Source organism: Amblyomma mixtum, chromosome 2, assembly GCF_055824585.1.
Source record: "Amblyomma mixtum isolate Tamu chromosome 2, ASM5582458v1, whole genome shotgun sequence".
Lineage (NCBI taxonomy): Eukaryota > Metazoa > Arthropoda > Arachnida > Ixodida > Ixodidae > Amblyomma > Amblyomma mixtum.
Window position 1 is genome coordinate 88,912,069 of NC_143013.1, and position 20,543 is coordinate 88,932,611.

A 20,543-nucleotide genomic window follows, 5' to 3' on the forward strand; every position below is an offset into this window, starting at 1 on the left:
CCTTTTAGACCGTCGGTGGGAACGTGTGGCACATGACACGCGCACAATACCTAGACCTACCATCTCTGCACCCCCCGCAGGCAGGAGCGAAGGTGCCCTGCCTTTTCCGCATCAGCAAGAAAACTTATCCGCAAGGAAGTGCGGCCCCCTGCAAGACAGCTTCCCCACACAAACTGTCGAAGTTGCACGGAAGCTATCTTGTTGGTGTGCGCTTTTTTCTTACATGGAAGAGCTTTATATATTTTTTGCTTTGCTTCACTGTGCCGCGCAGACACCCCGCAAGTGCCCCGGTGTGGGGCCACCAAGGTTTGCAGTTGCTGTGGAAGTTCGCCTTAAATGAAGCACGCGCGAAACAGTTCGTCTTAAAAGACAACTCATGTGGTTTTAAAATTCGATGAGCTTACACGGGCCCCTGCAAAATCAATGTGCGCTACCATCTGAAATGGTGGCATAATCGCTGAATAAAGTGGCATCGGAGCACAGGCTTCTCTGCACTGCACAGCGACGGGCAGAGGCCCCGATAATGACGTCACGTGTAGTGGCACTACGTTTCCACTGAACAAACAGTTCTTTAATGGAAGCAAACCAATGCCACCGAAGGTGGAACTCACAAAGCATTGTTTGGCGGCATTGGATGACACACAGCAGTATGCAGGCGAAGGCAGCGGACATCTGAGATTTTGGCGACAATGATGACACTACGAGTTTCCCCGCATTCTCCAATGCAGTGAGGGGATGCCTGAACATTGTCGCGATTTTAATCTACGATTATTTCACCATTTTAAATGCTAGTGCAAAAATACTTTGCATGCTTTACCTAGAAGCTTCATAGATTTGAATTATTGAACAACCTTGAATTTTCAAAAAAGCCTTTCAGCTTCCCTTTAAGAAAAACTATTATTAAAGAAGTCACAATCATGAAATCTTCACACATGTAATTTTGTGCGATGATTCCAAATATGTAATTTAACTTTATGTGAAACAAGACACCTTGTGCACTTATACAATATTTTAGGTGACTTTTTACCGAGAGTTTTCAAGAAATTTACCTCCAGGGAACATGCTAAATTGTGTGCCATTGGTTTCTGTTGACATCAAGGAATGCAATAAGGGTAAAATTATTATCATGCCTATCATAGACACTGAGTTACACGATATTGAAGTTGTCACTTCAGAAATGGGAAGAAAAATTTCTATTCTTATTTCTGAAGTTGCAACTTCAAAACCCAGTAACTCAACTTCTATGACAGGCAGGATGATAATTTTACCCTTATTGCATTCCTTGATGTCACGAGAAACCAATGGCAACCATTTCAGCAAGTCGTACCGTGGAGCAAAATATCTTTAAAGCTCTCTGCAAAAAGTCATCTGAAATATTGCATAAGTGCACAAGGACTTGTTTCACATAAAATTAAATTAGATATTTGGAATCAGCACAAAAGAATATGCATTTCCTGAAATTTCATAATTGCGACTTCATTAATAAAAAATTTTTTCTAAGCCCTTCTTCCCTCCTTAGGCGGATTTTTTTTTACATCGACTCCTATTGGGAACCAACCAAAATAGTCTCACATCATTCATCTTAACCGAGTTCTTCTTAACGAGAGTCTACCTATACGGTAAATGTGTTTACAACTGCTAGAACATGCTAGTAGTCCGCAGATTTCTGAAAGGTTACAGGTTTCAAAGGTGGCTCGCCGTGTGCAACAAGGCTCGAGTTTATATTGCCGCATTTAATTTACACTTGATTTATATGTTGCAATTATGTTATGTGAGCAAAGGTAAGTTTGCAACAGTAGCTCCTGCACCTTTACTGCGTGACACAAAAAAAATAATAAACTCAAGCACTCACCTGCACTGCGAATGTTCGGGTCCAGACCAGGCAGTTCGGCCTCGGCATCCTTGGTCACCGAGTACACGGACACACCGCTCTCCTCAACCGTGCTGCATCATGGTCATTTCATTAATCCATCCGCTCCCAAAACTGAATTTCCAAACCCGTTGCTGTCCCTTACAGTAAACTGACGCAAACATCCTTGCATGCCCATTTCTCAGAAAAAGTGCTTCTATTCTGTTGCCGAGTTTACATTGCAGCAACAAGTCTGGCAGAAAACCAAAAGCACATGCTTTTGGAAAAGAAAAAAATAAAGGCGCAGCAGTAATGGGTGCATTCTCAGTCGACACCTGAACCACAGAGATCATGACGTTGAATTTTAATGGCGAAATGGCAGCTCTGCCCGAAGAGCACAACGGCGCGAGGTATGTTGCACAATACGGGGTCCCAGACCCTTTCGAAGCCATTTAACCTTGAGAACCCAAGGGTCAGGCCAGGGGAAAGCTTGCACCCATTGTATTACCCATTAGGTACCCGGCGGCACTGGGGATCGAAGCCCGCATCCCCCACATGCAAGACGAATGACCTGAGCCATACGGTAAGAGAAAGTATGATGGGAGAAAGAGAAAACTGGTAGGGAACTGAGTAGAGGTGCGAAAGCAGATTTTCATTCTTCAATTGGAGGGGCATTTATGCTCCGCCTTAAATGAGTACAGACACCTAACTTTTGGGTGCATTTTCTTGTTTGTAATGATGCGTAAGGCATTACATTAATTACCACCTGGTATCCTCCTATTACCGCTAAATAATTTATAATCGAATAATATACCGCTAAATAAATTATAATCGTATTTTTTGCTCATGCTGTTTCAGTTCCGGTTTCAACAGCCAAACGAGGACTGTGATGTCAAAGTGTGGTTATAGGCCACATGAGGCATGAAAGAACTGCAATACAATTGCTGCTACTGCATTCTTTACCATTCCGGCTCCTAAGGAAGGCTGGCTGCAGCACTGTAGACAGCAACGATGAAGCAACGATTATATCGACGTTTTTCCATGCTTCACGTGACATACGACCACACTTTGACCTCACAGCTATCGTTGGGATGTTGAAACTGAAAACAAAACAGCGTGACAGAAAAACTTGATTATAAATTATTAAGCGGTTGTAGGCGAATACCACATGGTGATGCATGCATAGTAGTGCCTTCAGCATCACTGCAGAGAAGAAAACACGCCACCAAAATTAGGTGTCTATACTCCTTTAAGGGTATGACGTGATATCGTTAATGGGTTAGTGCCCATGTATGCTGAATTGGTGATTTCTACTTAAAATTCATAGATGGCGGCGAGTCCTCATACCACTATCACCCCAGTGGCACAGCGATTAAATGATGCTCCATTCCACTGGCAGGTGGGTGTATCTATCACAGCCACCAGTAGGGATTGCGCGAACCATGTTTCTCTTCCCGAGCACTCGCACAGCTGACGCAACGCTCATCTGAACTTGCCCGAGGAATTTGGGTAAGCTCGGGTAGTAACTCAGGTTGCTAGGCAACGGCACAAGATCGTTTGGTGACAAGATTCTTGGTCAGCGTCGGCGAGCGTATAAGCGCTTTCACACAAAAAGGAGGGAGAATGAGGGCCAGTAGTGGACGGCTCCGCATTAATTTCAACCACATGGAGTTCTTTCAACGTGCACTGACAGCACAGAGCAAGCAGGCGTCTCTCTGCAGGCAAAATGCAGCCGCTGCAGCCTGGAAGAGCGAGAGTAGAATGCACACTCACCAGTACTTGAGCTGGACCGGCTTGAAGTGTCCCCGTGAGATGAGCTCCGAGAGGAAGGCCTCCGTCTCCCGGCACGCTGTGCCATTGCCCAGGGCCACCAGGTCACAGCTACGACACACAGTGCAGAGAACAGGTACTGAAACAATTGTCCCATCATATTTCCTGCACTGCTTAAGCCCATCGGCATGAATCAGCTAGGCCAAGAAAAAAGTGGTGCTAAGAACAGCATTCAAGAACACAATGTTCTCCAATAGTTATTGGCACCTCCTGAAGGAAGAGTCAGTGGACAAGAAAGGGGTGGAAAGATGGTAGGGGCTTTAGAAAGGAACAAAGTTCAACAAGACGTGGGAACAAGCAGGGGGTCAATGAAAACAGATGATCTGCCAGAATGCTTCAGTGAAGAATGCACAACTAACACTTAGCAACAAATAGCTACTCCCGCTACTCCACAGTAGGATTGTTCTTACAGTAGATTGTTCTTACAGCAAGTCGAAGCTGCATGCTCGTCAAAGGCTTTTCGCTGCTTGTGAATGCAACCCCCTTACAAAGCCTCACTGCATTTCTGCATTTTCAATATTTTTAATTTTTTTTCCAGGGGTGGGGAGCATTTTATAACTTGACCTTCGGATAACTGTGACATTTTTTCCTGTGCCTTCCAGTACAAATTAATGATGTTTTACTATCTGTCATGTTATTTTTAGTTTCAAGGCATGTGTCAATTCATGGATTTAGTTTTGTTACTCATTTGACCCCATCACAGGCTACATACTGTTATGCTGTTTAAACAAGCGGTGTACATTTCTGTGCACGTCAACTTTTTAAGCATGGTGGTGAGTCAGTCCAGTTTTGTTTACTTCAGCTGTAAGGACTACAGAATATTTTGAAAAAAAAAAAATAAGGACACTTGCCCATTTAACTGTCTGTGAAAATTTTTTTTCATATACTAAACAGATGTTTGACATTCATTATATATTACATTCAATATTCCAGGGCATTTTTCCTTCATATTTGTATTCGATTTGTATTTTTTCAAAAACTTCAGTATTCGTGCACCCCTAGTGAAAAGCCTCGATTTCCTTGCCATCTGGGCAAGCAGGCTGCTCTGTTGACCAAAATGGCGAGAAAGTTTTGCCCTCTAATTTTGTTTTTAAGGCTGCCATAGTTCACCAGTTGCCGACAAGACAACACACACATCTGAACCACATCAAACCAATAACTGCCATGCCTTGTCCCCAGAAAGATGAAAGGCAGATGCGACTGCCAGTGTATGTGACATGTTGCGGGGTTTAAAGGTGCAGTGAAACGGAATCTGAACTCGTCTTTTTCCCCGCGGGAACTCAGTCAACACGTTCCGAGCATTCTTAGAAACTTCAATTTATTGCCCTGTGTGGCCTACTTCCCTAATTAAATCGAAGTAACGTCCGGCTCCCGCCTTTATTTTTTGGAAATCTCCCCGTACGGTGAGCGGAGTCGACCAATGCGTGGAGTGCCTTTCACCCAGTCGGCTTGCCACTCTGCCATCGGCGGAGTAATACATAGTAATCCGTAGAAGCAAATAGTCCGCGCATATTTTTATTTCTGCGGGCTTATTTTGCGGTTGTATTATCTGCGAATGAAAATATTTATTCAAAGAAACCTAAAAAACAAAATAAAGCGAAAGCAATGCCTCCACGGAGATGGCTGAAAGGCACTCCATGCGTTGGTCGACTCCGCCCACCGGATGGGGAGAATTAAATAAAAAAGGCGGGAGCTGGATGTTAATCCAATTTAATTAGGAAAATCGGCCACACAGGGCAATAAGTCGAAGTTTCTAAGAATGCCCGGAACGTGTAGATTGAGTTCCCGTGGCAAAAAGACGAGTTCAGATTCCTCTTCAGTGCACTTTTAACTCCCGAAGAGATACACGGCCTATGAGGGATGTCGAAGTGAACAGTGCCGGAGTGATTTAGACCATTTGGGGATTCTTTGACGTGCGCTGACATTGCACAACATACAGCCCTTTTTTTTTATTTCACTTCCTTTGAAACACCGCTGCTGCAGTTGGGATCGAACCCGTGTCCTTGGGATCAGCAACCAAATTACAAAGACTATGAGCCGCTGTGGCGGGTGACAGATGTATATTTAGTCTTCCAAACAGCAATCCAATCATGCCACAAGACAAACAAAAAAATAACGTTTGCTGATACCCATCTTGCCTCACTGTGCCCCTAAGCACATACTTCTATGCGAGGACGAAGGCACTCGTTTTGCTTCCTTACTTGTGTCTGAGTATCATCTCCCTGAGGATGTTAGCAGCCTGGGCTTTGGGGCCGCCATGGGGGTAGATGACAGCATGCTCCAGAAGGCTGCCTGCAGACACAAGAATAAGTCAAATCAACACTGCATACTCAAATTCAATGTGCCACACATATCACTGAACTGAAAGCTCCTTTAGGTTACTTCTGTCCATGCAAGCATGCACGCACATGCACATACAAAAATGGGCAAACAAACAAACCATTGGCTGAAACTGCGGCAAGCTTGCAGCCGTGCCTGAACCCGGGGTCGATCCCCAGCACCGCGTGACCCCTGACCGGAGGGGTGAGGAGGAGCTGGCGGAGGTTGGACCGGAACACACTCACGGACTCCTTCTCCGCTTCTTTGGTGAGCTGTGACCTGCAAGGCACTGCCACGGTTACAACAGCTCTGTGCAGCCCAGCAAAGGCCAACGTTGTAGTGGCAACCCACACCATGCTGCGACACTTGCAGGCCCAACAGCATAAACGGATTGCATCAAGCCCAAACTTTAAATTTCATGATGGCTGAATGGTCCACTGGAGGACCAGCAAAGACAAGATGGCAAGGACTTCCCATAGAAACACTATAAATATGATGAAACTTTTTTAAGTTGTACCTTGCGGAACTGAGGAAAAACTACGAGAAAAGTGGCAGTACGCCCTAACTGAAAACAGCTTATATACATCCGCTGATCTGGTAATGAATGATACGTGAGATATTCCATGCAAGAAGGCACACACAGAAGCTTATATTCATGCAGGATCACAGAAATCCGCTATGCATGCCAGCTGCCAAGTCAGCTTCACAGCTATTAGTGTGGCCTCGAAGGCATTTAAACAGGCTCCCAGCTGCTCTATTAGGCCCCATACTTGGGCAAGTTGGCATAGCGGCACGCCTAGCATGCATGCAGTTCCCCTAGTAGCAGGGCCTGAGATGTGCCCAGGATATATCAGGCATCCTCGCCGGCATCGATTGCATTGGATGATGCTTTGCAAGTGACAAAGGCAACAATGTCAAAAGAGCAAGGTTCCGGGCTAGTTGGTAATGCATTTAAAAGGAAGAAACAGCGCGAAGAAACATGGACACATGAAAACGACACACACAGGAGCACTGCTCGTGTGTGTGTAGTTTCTTCGCACTGTTTCTTCTTTTTAAACAATGTCAATACCAGAACACGCTGCAGAAGTCTCACTACACTGTCTAACCTTTTTGTTTCCCTTGGGCTCTGTAGCCTTAGATACAGTAAAAGCTAGTTAGCTCGAACTTGAAGGGACAAAAAAAAAATGTTCGAATCATCCGAAACTTCAAATTATCGAATGACCTCAAGAAACTGCCAAGAACTGCTTGCATCACAGTAAATTTATTTGGTGAAAGACAGCTGCCTGACTGAGATGAGAACAGCGTGGCAATGACTATTCTTCATGTTTCCGTGAATGCTTTATTGCGTGCATACCGTCGGGACCATTGAAACAGAACTGCTCCAAAATCGCAAGGGTCTCCCACGTCCTTCACAGTGTAACGCGGTGGAGCTCCACCACCCATGTCGCACGCATCATATGCACCACCTTAACGTGTGAGGAAGCTTCACTGGACAAACAACGGCACGTAAAGAGCGTGTAGTTCAGGCACACTGGAAGAACGCAACAATGCGGACAGAAGCGAAGGGAGCGGCTCAGAGGTGCTGCAGTAGTGAGAAAAAAAAAGGGGGAGGGAGGCTGGGAACAAAATAGCTATGCGTCAATCAGCATACCAAATTGCCGGCGCAAAGCAAGTGAAACTGAAACTGCTCTCAGAGGGGGGACTGTTAGTTCAGTTTAAAAAAAAAATTTCAATCTACAATATTATATATATAATATCAAAAATGATTTCTTGGCAGCTGATTGATCAATATAAGATAAAGTCATCAGAAATTGAAAAGCAGCATTCGAAACAAGCAGCTTTTATAGCTTTTATAGGCGAATGCTATAAAAGCTGCTTCTTTTGAGTACTGTAATACACTCGAAAAAGGCTGGTGCTCCAGCCGAAACGTCGTGAATTAAATCCTGTTATGTTTTTCAATTTACAGTGACCTTATCTTTATACATGTATATATAGTGTAAGTACAGTATGCAACCTTCATCTTCATCTGTACATATTCCTCATCGTGCGACCTTCGTCTTCATCTGCACATACATGTGTTCATCATCATCATCGCTCATCCTTGACTACAGAGGAGTGGCCGCCATTATTGCGAGTGTGAATAAAGCTCGCTTCTACCTGTCTCACAAGTGATGGAAGTGCGGGGTATCGATCCCAGTGCCTCTCGCCAGTTTGTCATATATGTCAGTTTGTCGTCATGCCTGTAGTTGCACGCATGCAAGAGGAGAGAATCGAGCATGCTCTAAAGAACAGAGGTAACCTAAAAGCCATGAAGAGGAACCTAGGCATACGTAGAAACCAGATGTATGCGTTAAGAGACAAGGAGGGCAATTTCATTAGCAATACAGATAAGATAGTTAAAGTGGTTGAAGATCTCTACACAAACTTATACAGTAGCCATTGTAATGAGCACGTTAATAAGAGAGGCAGTAGAGCACAGCAATGGGACATCCCAGCCAATAATGAAAGAGGATTGAATCAACAATTCAATATCGGTTTGGTTTCTTGGGCATAACGTCCTAAAGTGACTCAGGCTATGAGGGATGCTCTAGTGGAGGGCTCCGCAAATTTCGACCACCTGGGGTTCTTTAACGTGCACTGACATCGCACAGCACACGGGCCTCTAGAATTTCGCCTTCATCGAAATTCAGCCGCCACGGCCGGGTTATCGCTTCTCGACCTTCTGGCTAAGATCAATTCAATATCAGTAAATCAACAATAACATTTGGATTGAATCGTGTATCAAACAGGTTACTAGTCAAGTGAATATTCATACATCCCGACTATTTTCCATCCTGCACAGGAACGCCACTCCCAGAATGGACAACAAGACACGGATATCCCTCACCATGAAGAGAACGCATCATGATGAGCTCATCATTCCCCATCATCGCCCATCACTGAGAAGCGTGCCCATATCCCCTCACCTGATGCTGCGCATGAGGTGAGGTTCCAGCAGCCGCGTGTAGGCGTCCTCAACTGCAGCCTGAATGAGCTGCATCGTCTGCCCCTGCATCCGCACGCCCATGCCGCGGAGGCGCGTCTCACAGAACCGCTTCAGTGACGGTGCCATGTGTGGTGGCAGAACCAGCTTCACCGTGAGCACCTTCTGGGACTCACCCCTGTTGATGGCCAGCACCTGAAAAGGAAGAAGGAGAATGAGGAAGCACTGCCCTCCAGGGACACTCTGCACTTAAGAGTTCATCCACAGCACCAGGGATTGCATGCTGAAATGCTCAACTTTGAAAGAACCACCTTTAATGCGATTAAACTGTGCAGAGCAGAACCGGATGAGGTGGAAGAATCTTTTTCTTTTTTTTTCTCTCTCTAATGTGGAACTGTCGCTTTAAAATTCCTGGTTTATGTTTGGGCAGGAGAAAATGCATTCAGTGCATTAGGCTGCTCTTTGCTTGCCTTTGTCAAGAGGTGCACAGTTACAAGAGCATTCACAATTATCATCATGACCATCAGCCTGACTGTACTCACTGCAGGACGCAGGCCTCTCCCATGTCTCCCCAACTAACCTTGTCATGTGCCAGCTACGCCTTATCCCCGCAAACTTCTTAATCCCATCCACCCACATTCCTGCCGCACCCTGCTATGCTAACCTTCTCTTGGCTACTCTTAAAGACTCTCGGCAATCTTGCCTGCGCATTTCATGCCCTGCCCAAGCCCATTTTTTCTTCTTGATTTCGACGAGGATGTCATTACCCTGCATTTGTGGTCTAACCCACTCTGCCCTGTACCGGTCTATTTTCCTTTCCATTCATAGCTCGCTGCATTGTCTTCAAATATAAGTTGAACCCTTTAGTCAGCCTCCATGTTTCAGCACCATAGGTGAGTACTGGTAAGATAGAGCTGTTGTATACTTTTCTCTTGAGAGATGTTGGTAAACTGCCATTCATAATCTGAGAGAACCTGCCATGTGCGCTCCACCCCATTCTTATTCTTCTAATTATTTCCCTCTCATGATTCGGATCTGCAGTCACTACCTGCCAGCACCTCGATACCAACTGTGAACAGCCGTTCCTTGCGAGGCTGTTGAACATTATTTTGGTTTTGTGCACGTTAATTTTAAGGCCCACCGTTCTGCTCTTTGCCATTGAATTGGCCCTCGAATTTGGGAAAAAAAGTGGTTTTTATGGTACTATGCACGCTTGTGTGCATATCTGAAGGGGTCTGAAGATAGCAACACTTCAGGTTGAATTGCATACCACTCAAACGATGTCAAATGAATACAGTAAATGCTCGTTAATTCAAACCCCGTCAATTCGGAAACCAGATAATTCGAACTGCCAGCTTGGTACCGGCCAACGGCCATGCAAGTGTACTGTGTCGGAAACTAGCTCAAGATAAGACTGGCACGTTTAAGAGATCATCAAAACAGCTTTACTCAGAACCTGAGCTCTATGCTGCAGAGTTGCTCGCACACCTATGAAATGCGCATAACCGCAGGCGCGATGAAAAACGGGTGTCTCTATCTCCAAGAACAGTCCAGTGTTGCTTTTCCAAGCTTTGCACCAGCCTGCGCCGATGGCTGCTCAACCAGCCAGCATCAGCCAGCCAACCTAACCTAGCCTTCCATTTTCTTTCCATTTTTTTTTTCCTTCGCTCAAAATCCACACTGCTATGTTCTTCCAGTGCGCCGAAATTGCGCACACGCCGTGCACCATTTCTGCGGTGATGCTTGCTCACACGCAACAGTGCCGCTTATGATGGGTGTGACACTGCATCAGAGGAGCTCGGCTGTGTCACACTGTGAAAGACGCGAGAGACCCTTACAATTTTGGAGGAGTTCTCCATCGACACTCCCGACAGTATGTGTGCAATAAAGCCCTGATGGAAACATGAAAAACAGTTACTGCCGCGTTGTTTTGATCTTAAGATCAGGCAACCATTGCCCAGTCTTTCATCAAATAAATCTACTGTGATGTAAGCAGTTCCTTTTTGGGGTCACTTGATAATTCAAATTTTTCAAACAATTTGAACATTTTTTCCAGTCTCTTGAAGTTAAAATTAACGAGATTTTACTGCAATAATCAAAACTGCATGTAGGGTATTTAGAAATAAATGAAACAAAGGAAGCTGTCTACACTGCCAAATACAGACCCCAAGTTATACAGTGTAAAACTTTCCCATACATTCCATGACCTCATGCGCTCCTCATCCAGGTTGCCTCACCTTTTAAAGTTTGGTGTTGGCGAATGTTTTAACGAGCCACTTTTAAATGCTACTATTATTATTATTTGCAGAGGCGAGCAAATATCAATTTTCTGGTCACGAAGCAAAACGAATACAGTCCAACCTGGACATATTGAACGAGGATACACTGAATTGTCATTTACATTGAACAGTCAGAACATCACTTTCAAGCTCCCAAGAAAGTACGGCATGAGTGGCACTTCTAAAGGTGCTCCTGCGATCACTGATGCACATGGAGACTGGTCCACTGCATGGCCTTGGGTCCTCGCCAACACCGCTAGCTCAGTGAAACCACATGACTAGTTGAACGTGGATTGTAGTTAATGCAGTCTTCAGTCTCTTGTACTCATTTTTTAGGCAACTCCGCACCATGCAGAAAAGGCAACATTTGAAGTACAGCTTGCCATGCAGTGAAGCCAATCTAATCCTGTCAAAAGCTTCGTGTGGAATTTCACTATATCTAGCTCCTTAAAACTGCAAGCATGCGCACAATGTATGAAGAGGGGGTCCTCCCACCCAACCTGGTGAGGCTGCACCAACCGCACGTCCCGCGAGAAGTTGGTGTAGTTGTCGTACTTGTGGTCGCACTTATCCGGCTTGCCCTCAGCAAAGGCACGCTTCTCCTCCTTGACAGCCGCGGCACTCTTGATGGCCGTCAACAGGATGCCATGGGACTTGGCCCTGGTTCAGAGGCGACGATGCAGTGAGCAACCCTACAAACATCCACCACAACTTCTCTACAGGCACCAAGTCATACCCCATGTGTGAACACTGCCATCACCACAAAAGACTGCAGCAGCATGGAATGTGCTACACGAACAACTCAAGCTACACAGCTGATTAGAATTCCCGGTTCCGGTTCTAGGACAGGGGCTCTCAATGTGGGTTCACCTGAACCTCGGTGCTCCTTGGAATGCCTTTAAGTTCCCCGAGCACCAAACTCCATGCATGCCTCAACTCCTCACCTTTTCTTTCTAGGAAAAAGCAGAACGCTAGCAGAAACACGAGCGAAGACGGGACGAGACACAGTGCTGACTAACAACTGATAGTTTTATTCAGAGCACCTCTGTTTAAAGGGGGAAGCTGGTCTTAGGAAAAAAAAAATTTTCCTTAATGGAGGCACAATAATGCAATCTTCAAGAACCATGTATTTTTGCGTGCTGATTCCAAATGTGTAATTTAATTTTATTTAAGACAAGTCCTTGTGCACTTATATACTATGTTATGTAACTCTTTGCCGAGGGCTTTCAATAAATTTTGCTGCAGGAAACTAGCTAGGACGCATGCCATTGGCCTCTCTTGACATCAAAGTATGCAATAAGGGCAAAATCATTACTCTGCCTGTAATAAAAGTTGAGTTACAGGGTTTTGAATTTGCCACTTCACAAACGGGAAGGAACTGATGATTTCAAAATCCTATACCTCACCTTCTATAACAGACAGGATGATAATTTTACCCTTATTGCATAGCTTCATGTCAAGAGAAACCAATGGCATGCAGTCTAACAAGTTCTCTGCTGCAGAGTTTCTTTCAAACCCTCGGCAAAAGTTACCTAACATATTGCATAAGTGCAGCAAGGACTTGTACATGAAATTAAATTACATATTTGGAATCAGCACACAAAAATGCATGTTCCCTGAAGATTTCATAGTTGTGACTTCATTAATAAAAATTTATTTCTAAGACCCTCTTCCCCCCTTCAGTACAAGTAGCCACATCTCATAAAAGACGGGAAAACAAGACAATAAAATCTACGATGATACAAGAAACTCATGTTCTTTTTTTTTGATATGGCGATGGATGGAGTTCTTACGCATGCCGGACCTAGCTTCGCAATCTCTGAAGCCTCAATGATCTCTCTTGTGACCGTATCTTTGTGATATGCTACAACTTCACATTTCTCGACCTGCGGATGACAAGCACAATCACGGCAATGTATCCCGATGTTGCGAGCAGCATTTTTTACATTACTGCAGTGTTCCCTCAGCCCATCGTTAAGACAACAACTAGTTTTACCAACATAATAGTTGCCACAGGACTGAGGGAGAGAGTAGACAATGTTGCCTTTGCAGGGTACAAATTGTTTCGGTGCTCACTTTATTCGGGGACTGACAATACTGTAACTACTCGCGGCAGACTGTTCCACCAAATAGTGAGTCATCATTATTTGAATGTGGGCAGTTTTCGAGGGGCTGGGCGCCTGGATGCCCCTTTAATGCAAACACATCAGGCAGGAAGAGATAGAAGCCAAGACATATCACATTCCTCGGGACCCTTCGTAAGCCTCGAGGTTCACCGAGGCTAAAAAGACAGATAACCCCCTGATTTAGAACCTGACATGCTGTTCACTACTCATGCCCATCAGATCCGCCAGCACATGCTATGACAGCTCTTCTTGGAGTATAACTTCAGTTATAAGAACCACTACAGAAAGCTGTGGTGTTACAGCATTACGTTTGCTATATGACGTAAAAAGCCAGCTTATTTGCGAGATGAAGGATGCGAAATTTACTTGAGACAAAAGAAGTCACTGCTAGGTACAAGCCACTCTCGAAAAAAAAAAAGCTGCGAGTTCGGTTTGTACACAACTGTGTACACAGCACGCCACAGGGTTTAAGGAGTAATCCGCTTTCTTGGTATGCACTACACTAATGCTGGAATAGAAAATAAAATGGTCGGGAGGATATTTAATGTCACCAACTATTTTCCTGTCTCTTGTTGCTGTTGTAAGCAGAGTAGTCCACTAGGGAAGTTCAAGAAGAGTACTTGTGTCCTCACATGACGGCCAGCTGGTCGAGGACAGACCTGTCCTTGGACAGGACGTCGGCTATAATGTGCTGCCAGCCAAGGAGCACCTCCTTCGCAGACTGCAGACCTGCAAATTGGCGCCACTGTATGAGCAGAGCGCCGACCATTGCAAGCCACACAACATCAGAGAGAATAAGACACGCGATATGGGGGGTGTGTCGGCTTACAGTTGTGCAAATACAGTAGTAGAGTAAGACTCAAAACAGGATCTCGAGTGGGGTGCTAAGGCACTAGAAAATGTCCTCTGCTGGAATCTGGCCCAAATACTTGCCTGCCACCAACTGCATCATTCCTGCCTTCGGGAAGCTGTTCAAATTAACCGGCATGAGATGCATAGCATTCGAATAAGCGAGCATCCAATGCGATAGATGTATATATGAGCATTGACCAGGACCGAGCCAGGAGTTCAAATTATCCGGATTTCCAAATTAAGGGGGGACATGGGTCTTAGAGCATTTTGTTTTTAATTTATAGACCAAATGCAATGAAACCATGCAGACCTATTCAGTTTTTTCTGCTGATTTCAAATATGCAATTTGTTTATTTCTAGGCCAATTAGTTCCTGAGATATTAATATATATCATGCCATTGTCTGCCAAAACAATAGAAAAAAAATGGGCCACCAGAAATTTAATTTAATACAGTAAAAGCTCGTTAATTCGAACTTCACGGGACCGGGAAAAAAGTTCGAATTATCCGATGTTCGAATTATCGAATGGCCGCGAAAAAACTGACAAGAACCATTTGCATTACGGTATATGTAGGGTATTTACTCGCGTAACGAACCCACTCACATAATGAACCCCCCCCCCCCACGATTTTTGCCAAAGAATCTGAAAAAAAAAAAAAAGCGTCAGTCGTTAACGCTTCCCTCCGTTTGGCACCGTCACGGCCCACAACGCTTTTGGCGGCGCGCCAAGATTCTGCGCAGCGATAAGTGATGTTATCGCTGCGCAGCATCTTGGCCGCCAAGAAATGCGTTGTGGGCCGTGACGGTGCCAAACGGAGGGAAGCGTTAACGACTGTTATCGCTGCGCAGCATCTTGGCGCGCCGCCAAGAAATGCGTTGTGGGCCGTGACGGTGCCAAACGGAGGGAAGCGTTAACGACTGACGCTTTTTTTTTTTCAGATTCTTAGGCCGGGGGGGGGGGGGGGGGGGGGGGGTAGCTCCAGCAAGGGGGAAGCGAACTTTGGCAAAGTGCCAGCGCTTGTTCGGTTGCGCAAGCCTAGTTCAAAAGCGGGCGTCTTGTTCGCGGCTGAGCGCGTGCTTCCGTCGCGTCCGACCGATGGGTGGAAGCATGGACGACACTCGCAAAGAAAAAAAAAGTTTTTCGCTCGTAATTTGTAGCGCCGGTCCGAAGTCATAGCCTTCATGGGCGTTGGCTGGGACCGCGCTGACAGTGCTTATCCGTATTTTCGAATTAACAGGGCTCGAATTAACGAGTATTTAGATGCGAGTTCGGGAGGTTGCGCGGAAAAGAGGGTAGGCAGCCGCCAGTGCGGTCGCCAAACCCTACCCTCCGGTGCCGCCGGCCACCGCGCCGGTGATGGTGCCATTTAAGCTTTACCCACTTTTCCAAGGTTTTATCTAGTTCCATCTTCTGTGCCCGTTTAGGACGTACGCAGCTAACTATGCGGAGGAGGTGCTTTTTTTTTTTTTTGGCCACATGCTGTGTGCCAAGCCGCCCAGACGCGGTGGCGCGTAGTTCGAATTATCCGTAACGGAAACCGACTCGCTTTCGAATAGGTGGTGTCCAATCTGAACGAGCCGCAAGGCATGCTGGGTACTCCGACTTCCGGGTCTTTCGGCGAGATGCGCGTGTACGGCGCTCTGCTTGAAATGCGGATTTGCCAAGCTTAAAATCGCTCCTAATAAGTTAATACGCGCGAATGAAGTCGTAAAAAAGGTCAGCATGCTCTACGTGCATTATTATGCCCACGCTCGACGTTCCGTATTGGAATTAAGGGCGGAAAAGCGTTGTAAGTGCGAACGTTTCGGCATGCGTCGTCTGTTCGTGCTGAAGTTTAGGACGCTTCATTCACTCGCTGAAAAGTCCGCTTCTTGTTGCGGTTATCATATGGCTGCTACATAGTTCTCTAATATATATTAGAGTACATATTTCCTAGATGTTTCGCGCTTCCAGGCGCTGAATATATGGACTACCAGCAACCGCAGCCTAGCATTACGTACGAGCGCACATTGTAGCAGGGTGGCTACGACGGCAAGGAGCTTGAACCGTGCAAATCCGCGGAGGACTTTCGGTACTTTTTCTATACACGCCGCGGTGGCCTAGCGGTTAGGGCGCTCGGCTACTAAGTCGGAGGACCCGATCCGCGGGACTCGGCGGCCGCGTTTCCGATGGAGGCGAAGCGCGAAAGGCGCCCGTGCGCTGCGCGATGTCAGCGCACGTTAAAGAACTCCCGGTGGTTCCAATTAATATGGAGGCCTCTACTACGGCGTCCCTGATTGCCCACGTGTCGCTCCTCCTCTCGAAAGTCTGTGAACTTATCAATGTTTTACAACCTTAGCAAGGGGCACAATCTGTTTTATTGTCGGTTCCTGTACTTGTCAGCTTAATTGCTTTCGTTGCATATTTGCTATGCTTTATGGAATAATTACTGCAGAAGCTGGCATTATTAACAACTCTGTCATGTGATTTAATTTTAGTTGAACTGTAATGCAAAAATGCAACTGCATTACAAATGTGTTGAATTTTCAGCACTACTGTAGTCTTTCTGCCTGTACGAATTATGCCCCAACAAGCATGCACCGAGACTTTGTGGCTGAAAACCTCCACTTATGTGCGCCAAGAGCCCAGATGGGAAGTTACATGGCAGCTATTCCAGCAGTGAGAGGCGTCCACTTACTGCAGCTTTGGTGGATGCACAAGAACTTTTCTCACAAACAAAATTGACTATGCATAGTTATGCACTGCAACTGCACTGCAATGCATTTCACACCCTGCATGGTGGTGTGGGACATTACAAGCTATTTACATTTAACTTGCACCTCTGAATGTTAAGAATTTCTGTACTCGATTTCCCGATGCTGGTTGCTGCTTTAGGTAGATGAAAAAAATGTACAAAAATAAATGCTTTGTTTTGTGCCATCTCTTGAACATTCACTAGCTTCAAGGATGTAAAATCAATGTCGCTTCCCATGAAAGCAGAGGAGAGCCTGTAGCCATTTTGCTGTCGTGTACTTCGTGCTCTGAGCCTAGTTGAAGGAGAACCACCAGCCTGTGTACAGACAGATGTCTCCAATGATTGGCACCTCAGCTGTTGATGCCTAGCTATGTATAGAAATGTGGAGATGTACAACTTACGCACTGTATGCACAATGTTCAAGGTAAGGTAGGTAAGTAACAACACTAGCAGCTAGGCAAAAGATGAGCTTGCCTTCTGTTTTTCCTAATAAAAACCTAAAGCCAAAACAAGGCATCAAAGCCTGCTACAGAGCTTCACTACAGGCACCACAACACGCACTACAGCACTTCTCTCTTCTCCTTTCTTTGTTTGTGTTTGCATGCTTTGGTGCTGCTCCTTTTCTTAGATTCAAAACGCACCAACTAGCCCCAAAAGAAGTTTTATTGAATGTAAACAAAGTCAGGCACAAAGACAAAACAGTAAGCAGGAGCCAAAAGCAGAACAAGCTCTTGACGTGGGCAACTTTACTGTTGAACTGCAAGAGGAGCAAGTTTCTCAGCTATTAACGAGAAACTCTTCTTGTCCTGTAGGTATAACATCATATCTCAATTGTCTTGCAAAACCTTTTGCAGCGCATTTTCTACAGCATGTAATAAATGAGTTTAATGCAGGAGATCTTTGTGACAAATAGTAAATTATAATAAACAGTATGGTCGAGCGTAAAAAAAATATCATGCTTCAGCTTTTACAGGACACACAGAAGCTTGATACGAGTTGTTTTCAGAATCTTCTACAAGTCCCTGTTACAAAGTCTTGTGCAATGTTGAACAAAAGGCGTTTGCATCCAGTTTTAGCTTTGGCGTTAACAATGTGGCACAGCTTGCACATTGATAAACCATCCCTAAGACACTAGTGATACCAAAAAGGCTGGAATGACTGAACACAATGCGTTACTTGGCTTTTTAATAAAGAAACGTAACTTTATAGCATGATTATTACTCTTGATCGTTATGAACCCAACGACCACTAGACCAGCCTCTGCCTTCCTTGTAGCATCTTGCACTTCTTGAAATCACCAATGCACCTCTCAATTAGTCAATCATTAAGTGCAATATTACTACATGCAAGCATGCAATGCATCACATATGTAAGCTATAGATGTAGACATTTATTTACTTCATGTGCATGTTCAGCACATAAACAGTGTGCGAATGACACTTTGCTGCACAGTGAGTGAGAGTTCAGTATTATAGCATTTGTCTCAGACGTCAATTCTACTAAGTTCTGTACAATGAAAGGTGAAAAACAGCTAGGCTATGTTGGCTGCCATTTATTTTTAATTGTGTTATCCTGAAGTGAAGCTTTTCCCAACTTACTGACTCAGAGTATGAAAAGAAAGGCGGTTAATAATTCTTATCACTTTCTAATGCCATCACCTCGTCTGTCAGCCTCCTTCTCCGCACACAGGAAACGAAGAAACATTACTGCAACATGCGGGTCCACACAAACAGGGAACTTATGCGTAACAGGTTGCTTAATTATAATTTTCGACACTTGCTGCGTGCTCATGTCGACTAGTGTTCTGGTGAAAACGTGTTTCAGTTTGAGCATGAAATTAGCGAAAATGGCCTCATAGAACAATTTACAACTCTTACAAGTGCTCGTAAACATGCCTTAACACTGCGACCAGAGCAGTGCCAGCGAACCAGATGCCGCCGTACGTGGCCGCGGTGTCGCCGTTTCGACAGCTGACGGCAGTAACAACACACGCCTTAAGTATTAGCTATGAATTCGAGCTACTCGCATTCAGCGCAAATGTCTAGGAATAATCGTCCTGTCCTTTAACATCTTAAATTGTCACGCTGTACTGACGGAGGCCGAACAGCATATACAGTCGAACCCGGATATATCGAATTCGAAGGGGATCGGAAAATAGTTCGATATAGCGAAAATTCGATATACAGATATAGGCTAAAACTGCACTCCCGATCATAACAAATTGTGGATTACCGTTTGGAACAGCCGCGAATCACATAGTATGGGCACGCAATGTGAAAGCGCTTTATTTCGCGGAAAAAAAATCACTAATTTTGGGCTGCTTTTTTCCCTGGGAAACGAAGTTCAAAACACTGGCCTCGATCTTCTCGAGACTGTCCAGGTGCGAGAGCACAGTGCCTTCCATTTCGCCGCAACAGCGCCGAATCAGGCTAACGCTGACGGCAGTTCAGTGGCTGCGCACGGACGCGTTTCTTCGACAACACAGTTGCCCTCGTCGTCGCTGGAGTCGGCGTCTTGAACACCAGCTACCGCTTGAAGTTCGCTGTCAGCGTTAAAGTCCTCAACAGTCACTTCGGACGGAACGGCGCCGAGAAAATTGGACAAGTCGCGAAACGCGTCGTCCAAGCACTCATCGTCATCTAAATCTTCCGGGCATTCATCTCCGGCCACTTCAAGGCCTGCCTTGCCAAAACAGTTGGCTACTGGGGCCTGCTTCACATCGCGCGTTGAAACACAGGCACACACAAAAAAAAAAAAAAAACACGCGAGGCGCAGATGGAGCGATAAGAGCGAAGCCTATGCGAGCGGCAGTCAACGTGAAACGACAGAGGGAAAAGAAAGATCAGGGAGAAAGATAGGCGCTCTGGGCTTCGTTTTTTTTTTTTTTTTTCTGAGCTCTCTTTTCCCCAGACCCACGATGTGCCCACGAGCGACCGTTTTCTCTCTCTCTCTCTTTCCCCAAGAAGCGTGGCTTAGAACCGTCGCCGCGCGTCTCGAGGGTGTTGCTCCATGCCGCACTCTCTCTTCGCTAAGCTCCAATGACCTTGACGGAGCACATGCCGGCGGTACAGGAGGAGGGGGAAAGCTCGCGCCGGTGGGGCGCAAAAACGGGGAACAAAAAAAAAAAACGGGGGCCCTGCGCCTGCTGACTGACTGCGGAAATGTTCTCCGCTGAGGCGGCCTGAGGACCGGACAGGAATGTCTTTGGGGAAAGCGCGCCTTCCAGGGGCGCGGCGTTCGATATATCCAATGTCCGGCGAAAATGGAATTCGATATACAACGCAACTGTCCTATACTTTTACATAGTATTTTCAAGGGGGTAATCTGTGTGTTCGATATAGCCAATAATTCGAAATATACGGGTTCGATATATCCGGGTTCGACTGTATTTGTAAACATAGCCCGCGCGGTGCTGCCGCCGTCATGTGAGAACGGTTGTGGCACATAGCCGAAGTCTTCCGAGCGAGAAATTGGTGCTCCTTAAGGAGATAAACAACCTACTTTACCGAATTCTTCAACTTCCACAACGCTCTCAAACTCTGCCGCCAACAAAATGCTCGAAGCACAGCA

General features: G+C 45.6%; 1 protein-coding gene across 1 annotated transcript in view; it reads right to left on the reverse strand.

The window, feature by feature from the left end:
* Positions 1-20,543, reverse strand: part of LOC149360074 (S1 RNA-binding domain-containing protein 1) — a 59,085-nt gene that overhangs the window by 26,804 nt on the left and 11,738 nt on the right. The window contains exons 7-13 of the mRNA XM_089572162.1: positions 14,019-14,115; positions 11,761-11,920; positions 8,965-9,176; positions 6,120-6,277; positions 5,881-5,971; positions 3,623-3,730; positions 1,853-1,944 (exon numbers count right to left, since the gene is read on the reverse strand). Coding sequence (XP_089428288.1) covers positions 1,853-1,944; positions 3,623-3,730; positions 5,881-5,971; positions 6,120-6,277; positions 8,965-9,176; positions 11,761-11,920; positions 14,019-14,115 — 918 coding nt within the window. The remainder of the gene's footprint in view (positions 1-1,852; positions 1,945-3,622; positions 3,731-5,880; positions 5,972-6,119; positions 6,278-8,964; positions 9,177-11,760; positions 11,921-14,018; positions 14,116-20,543) is intronic.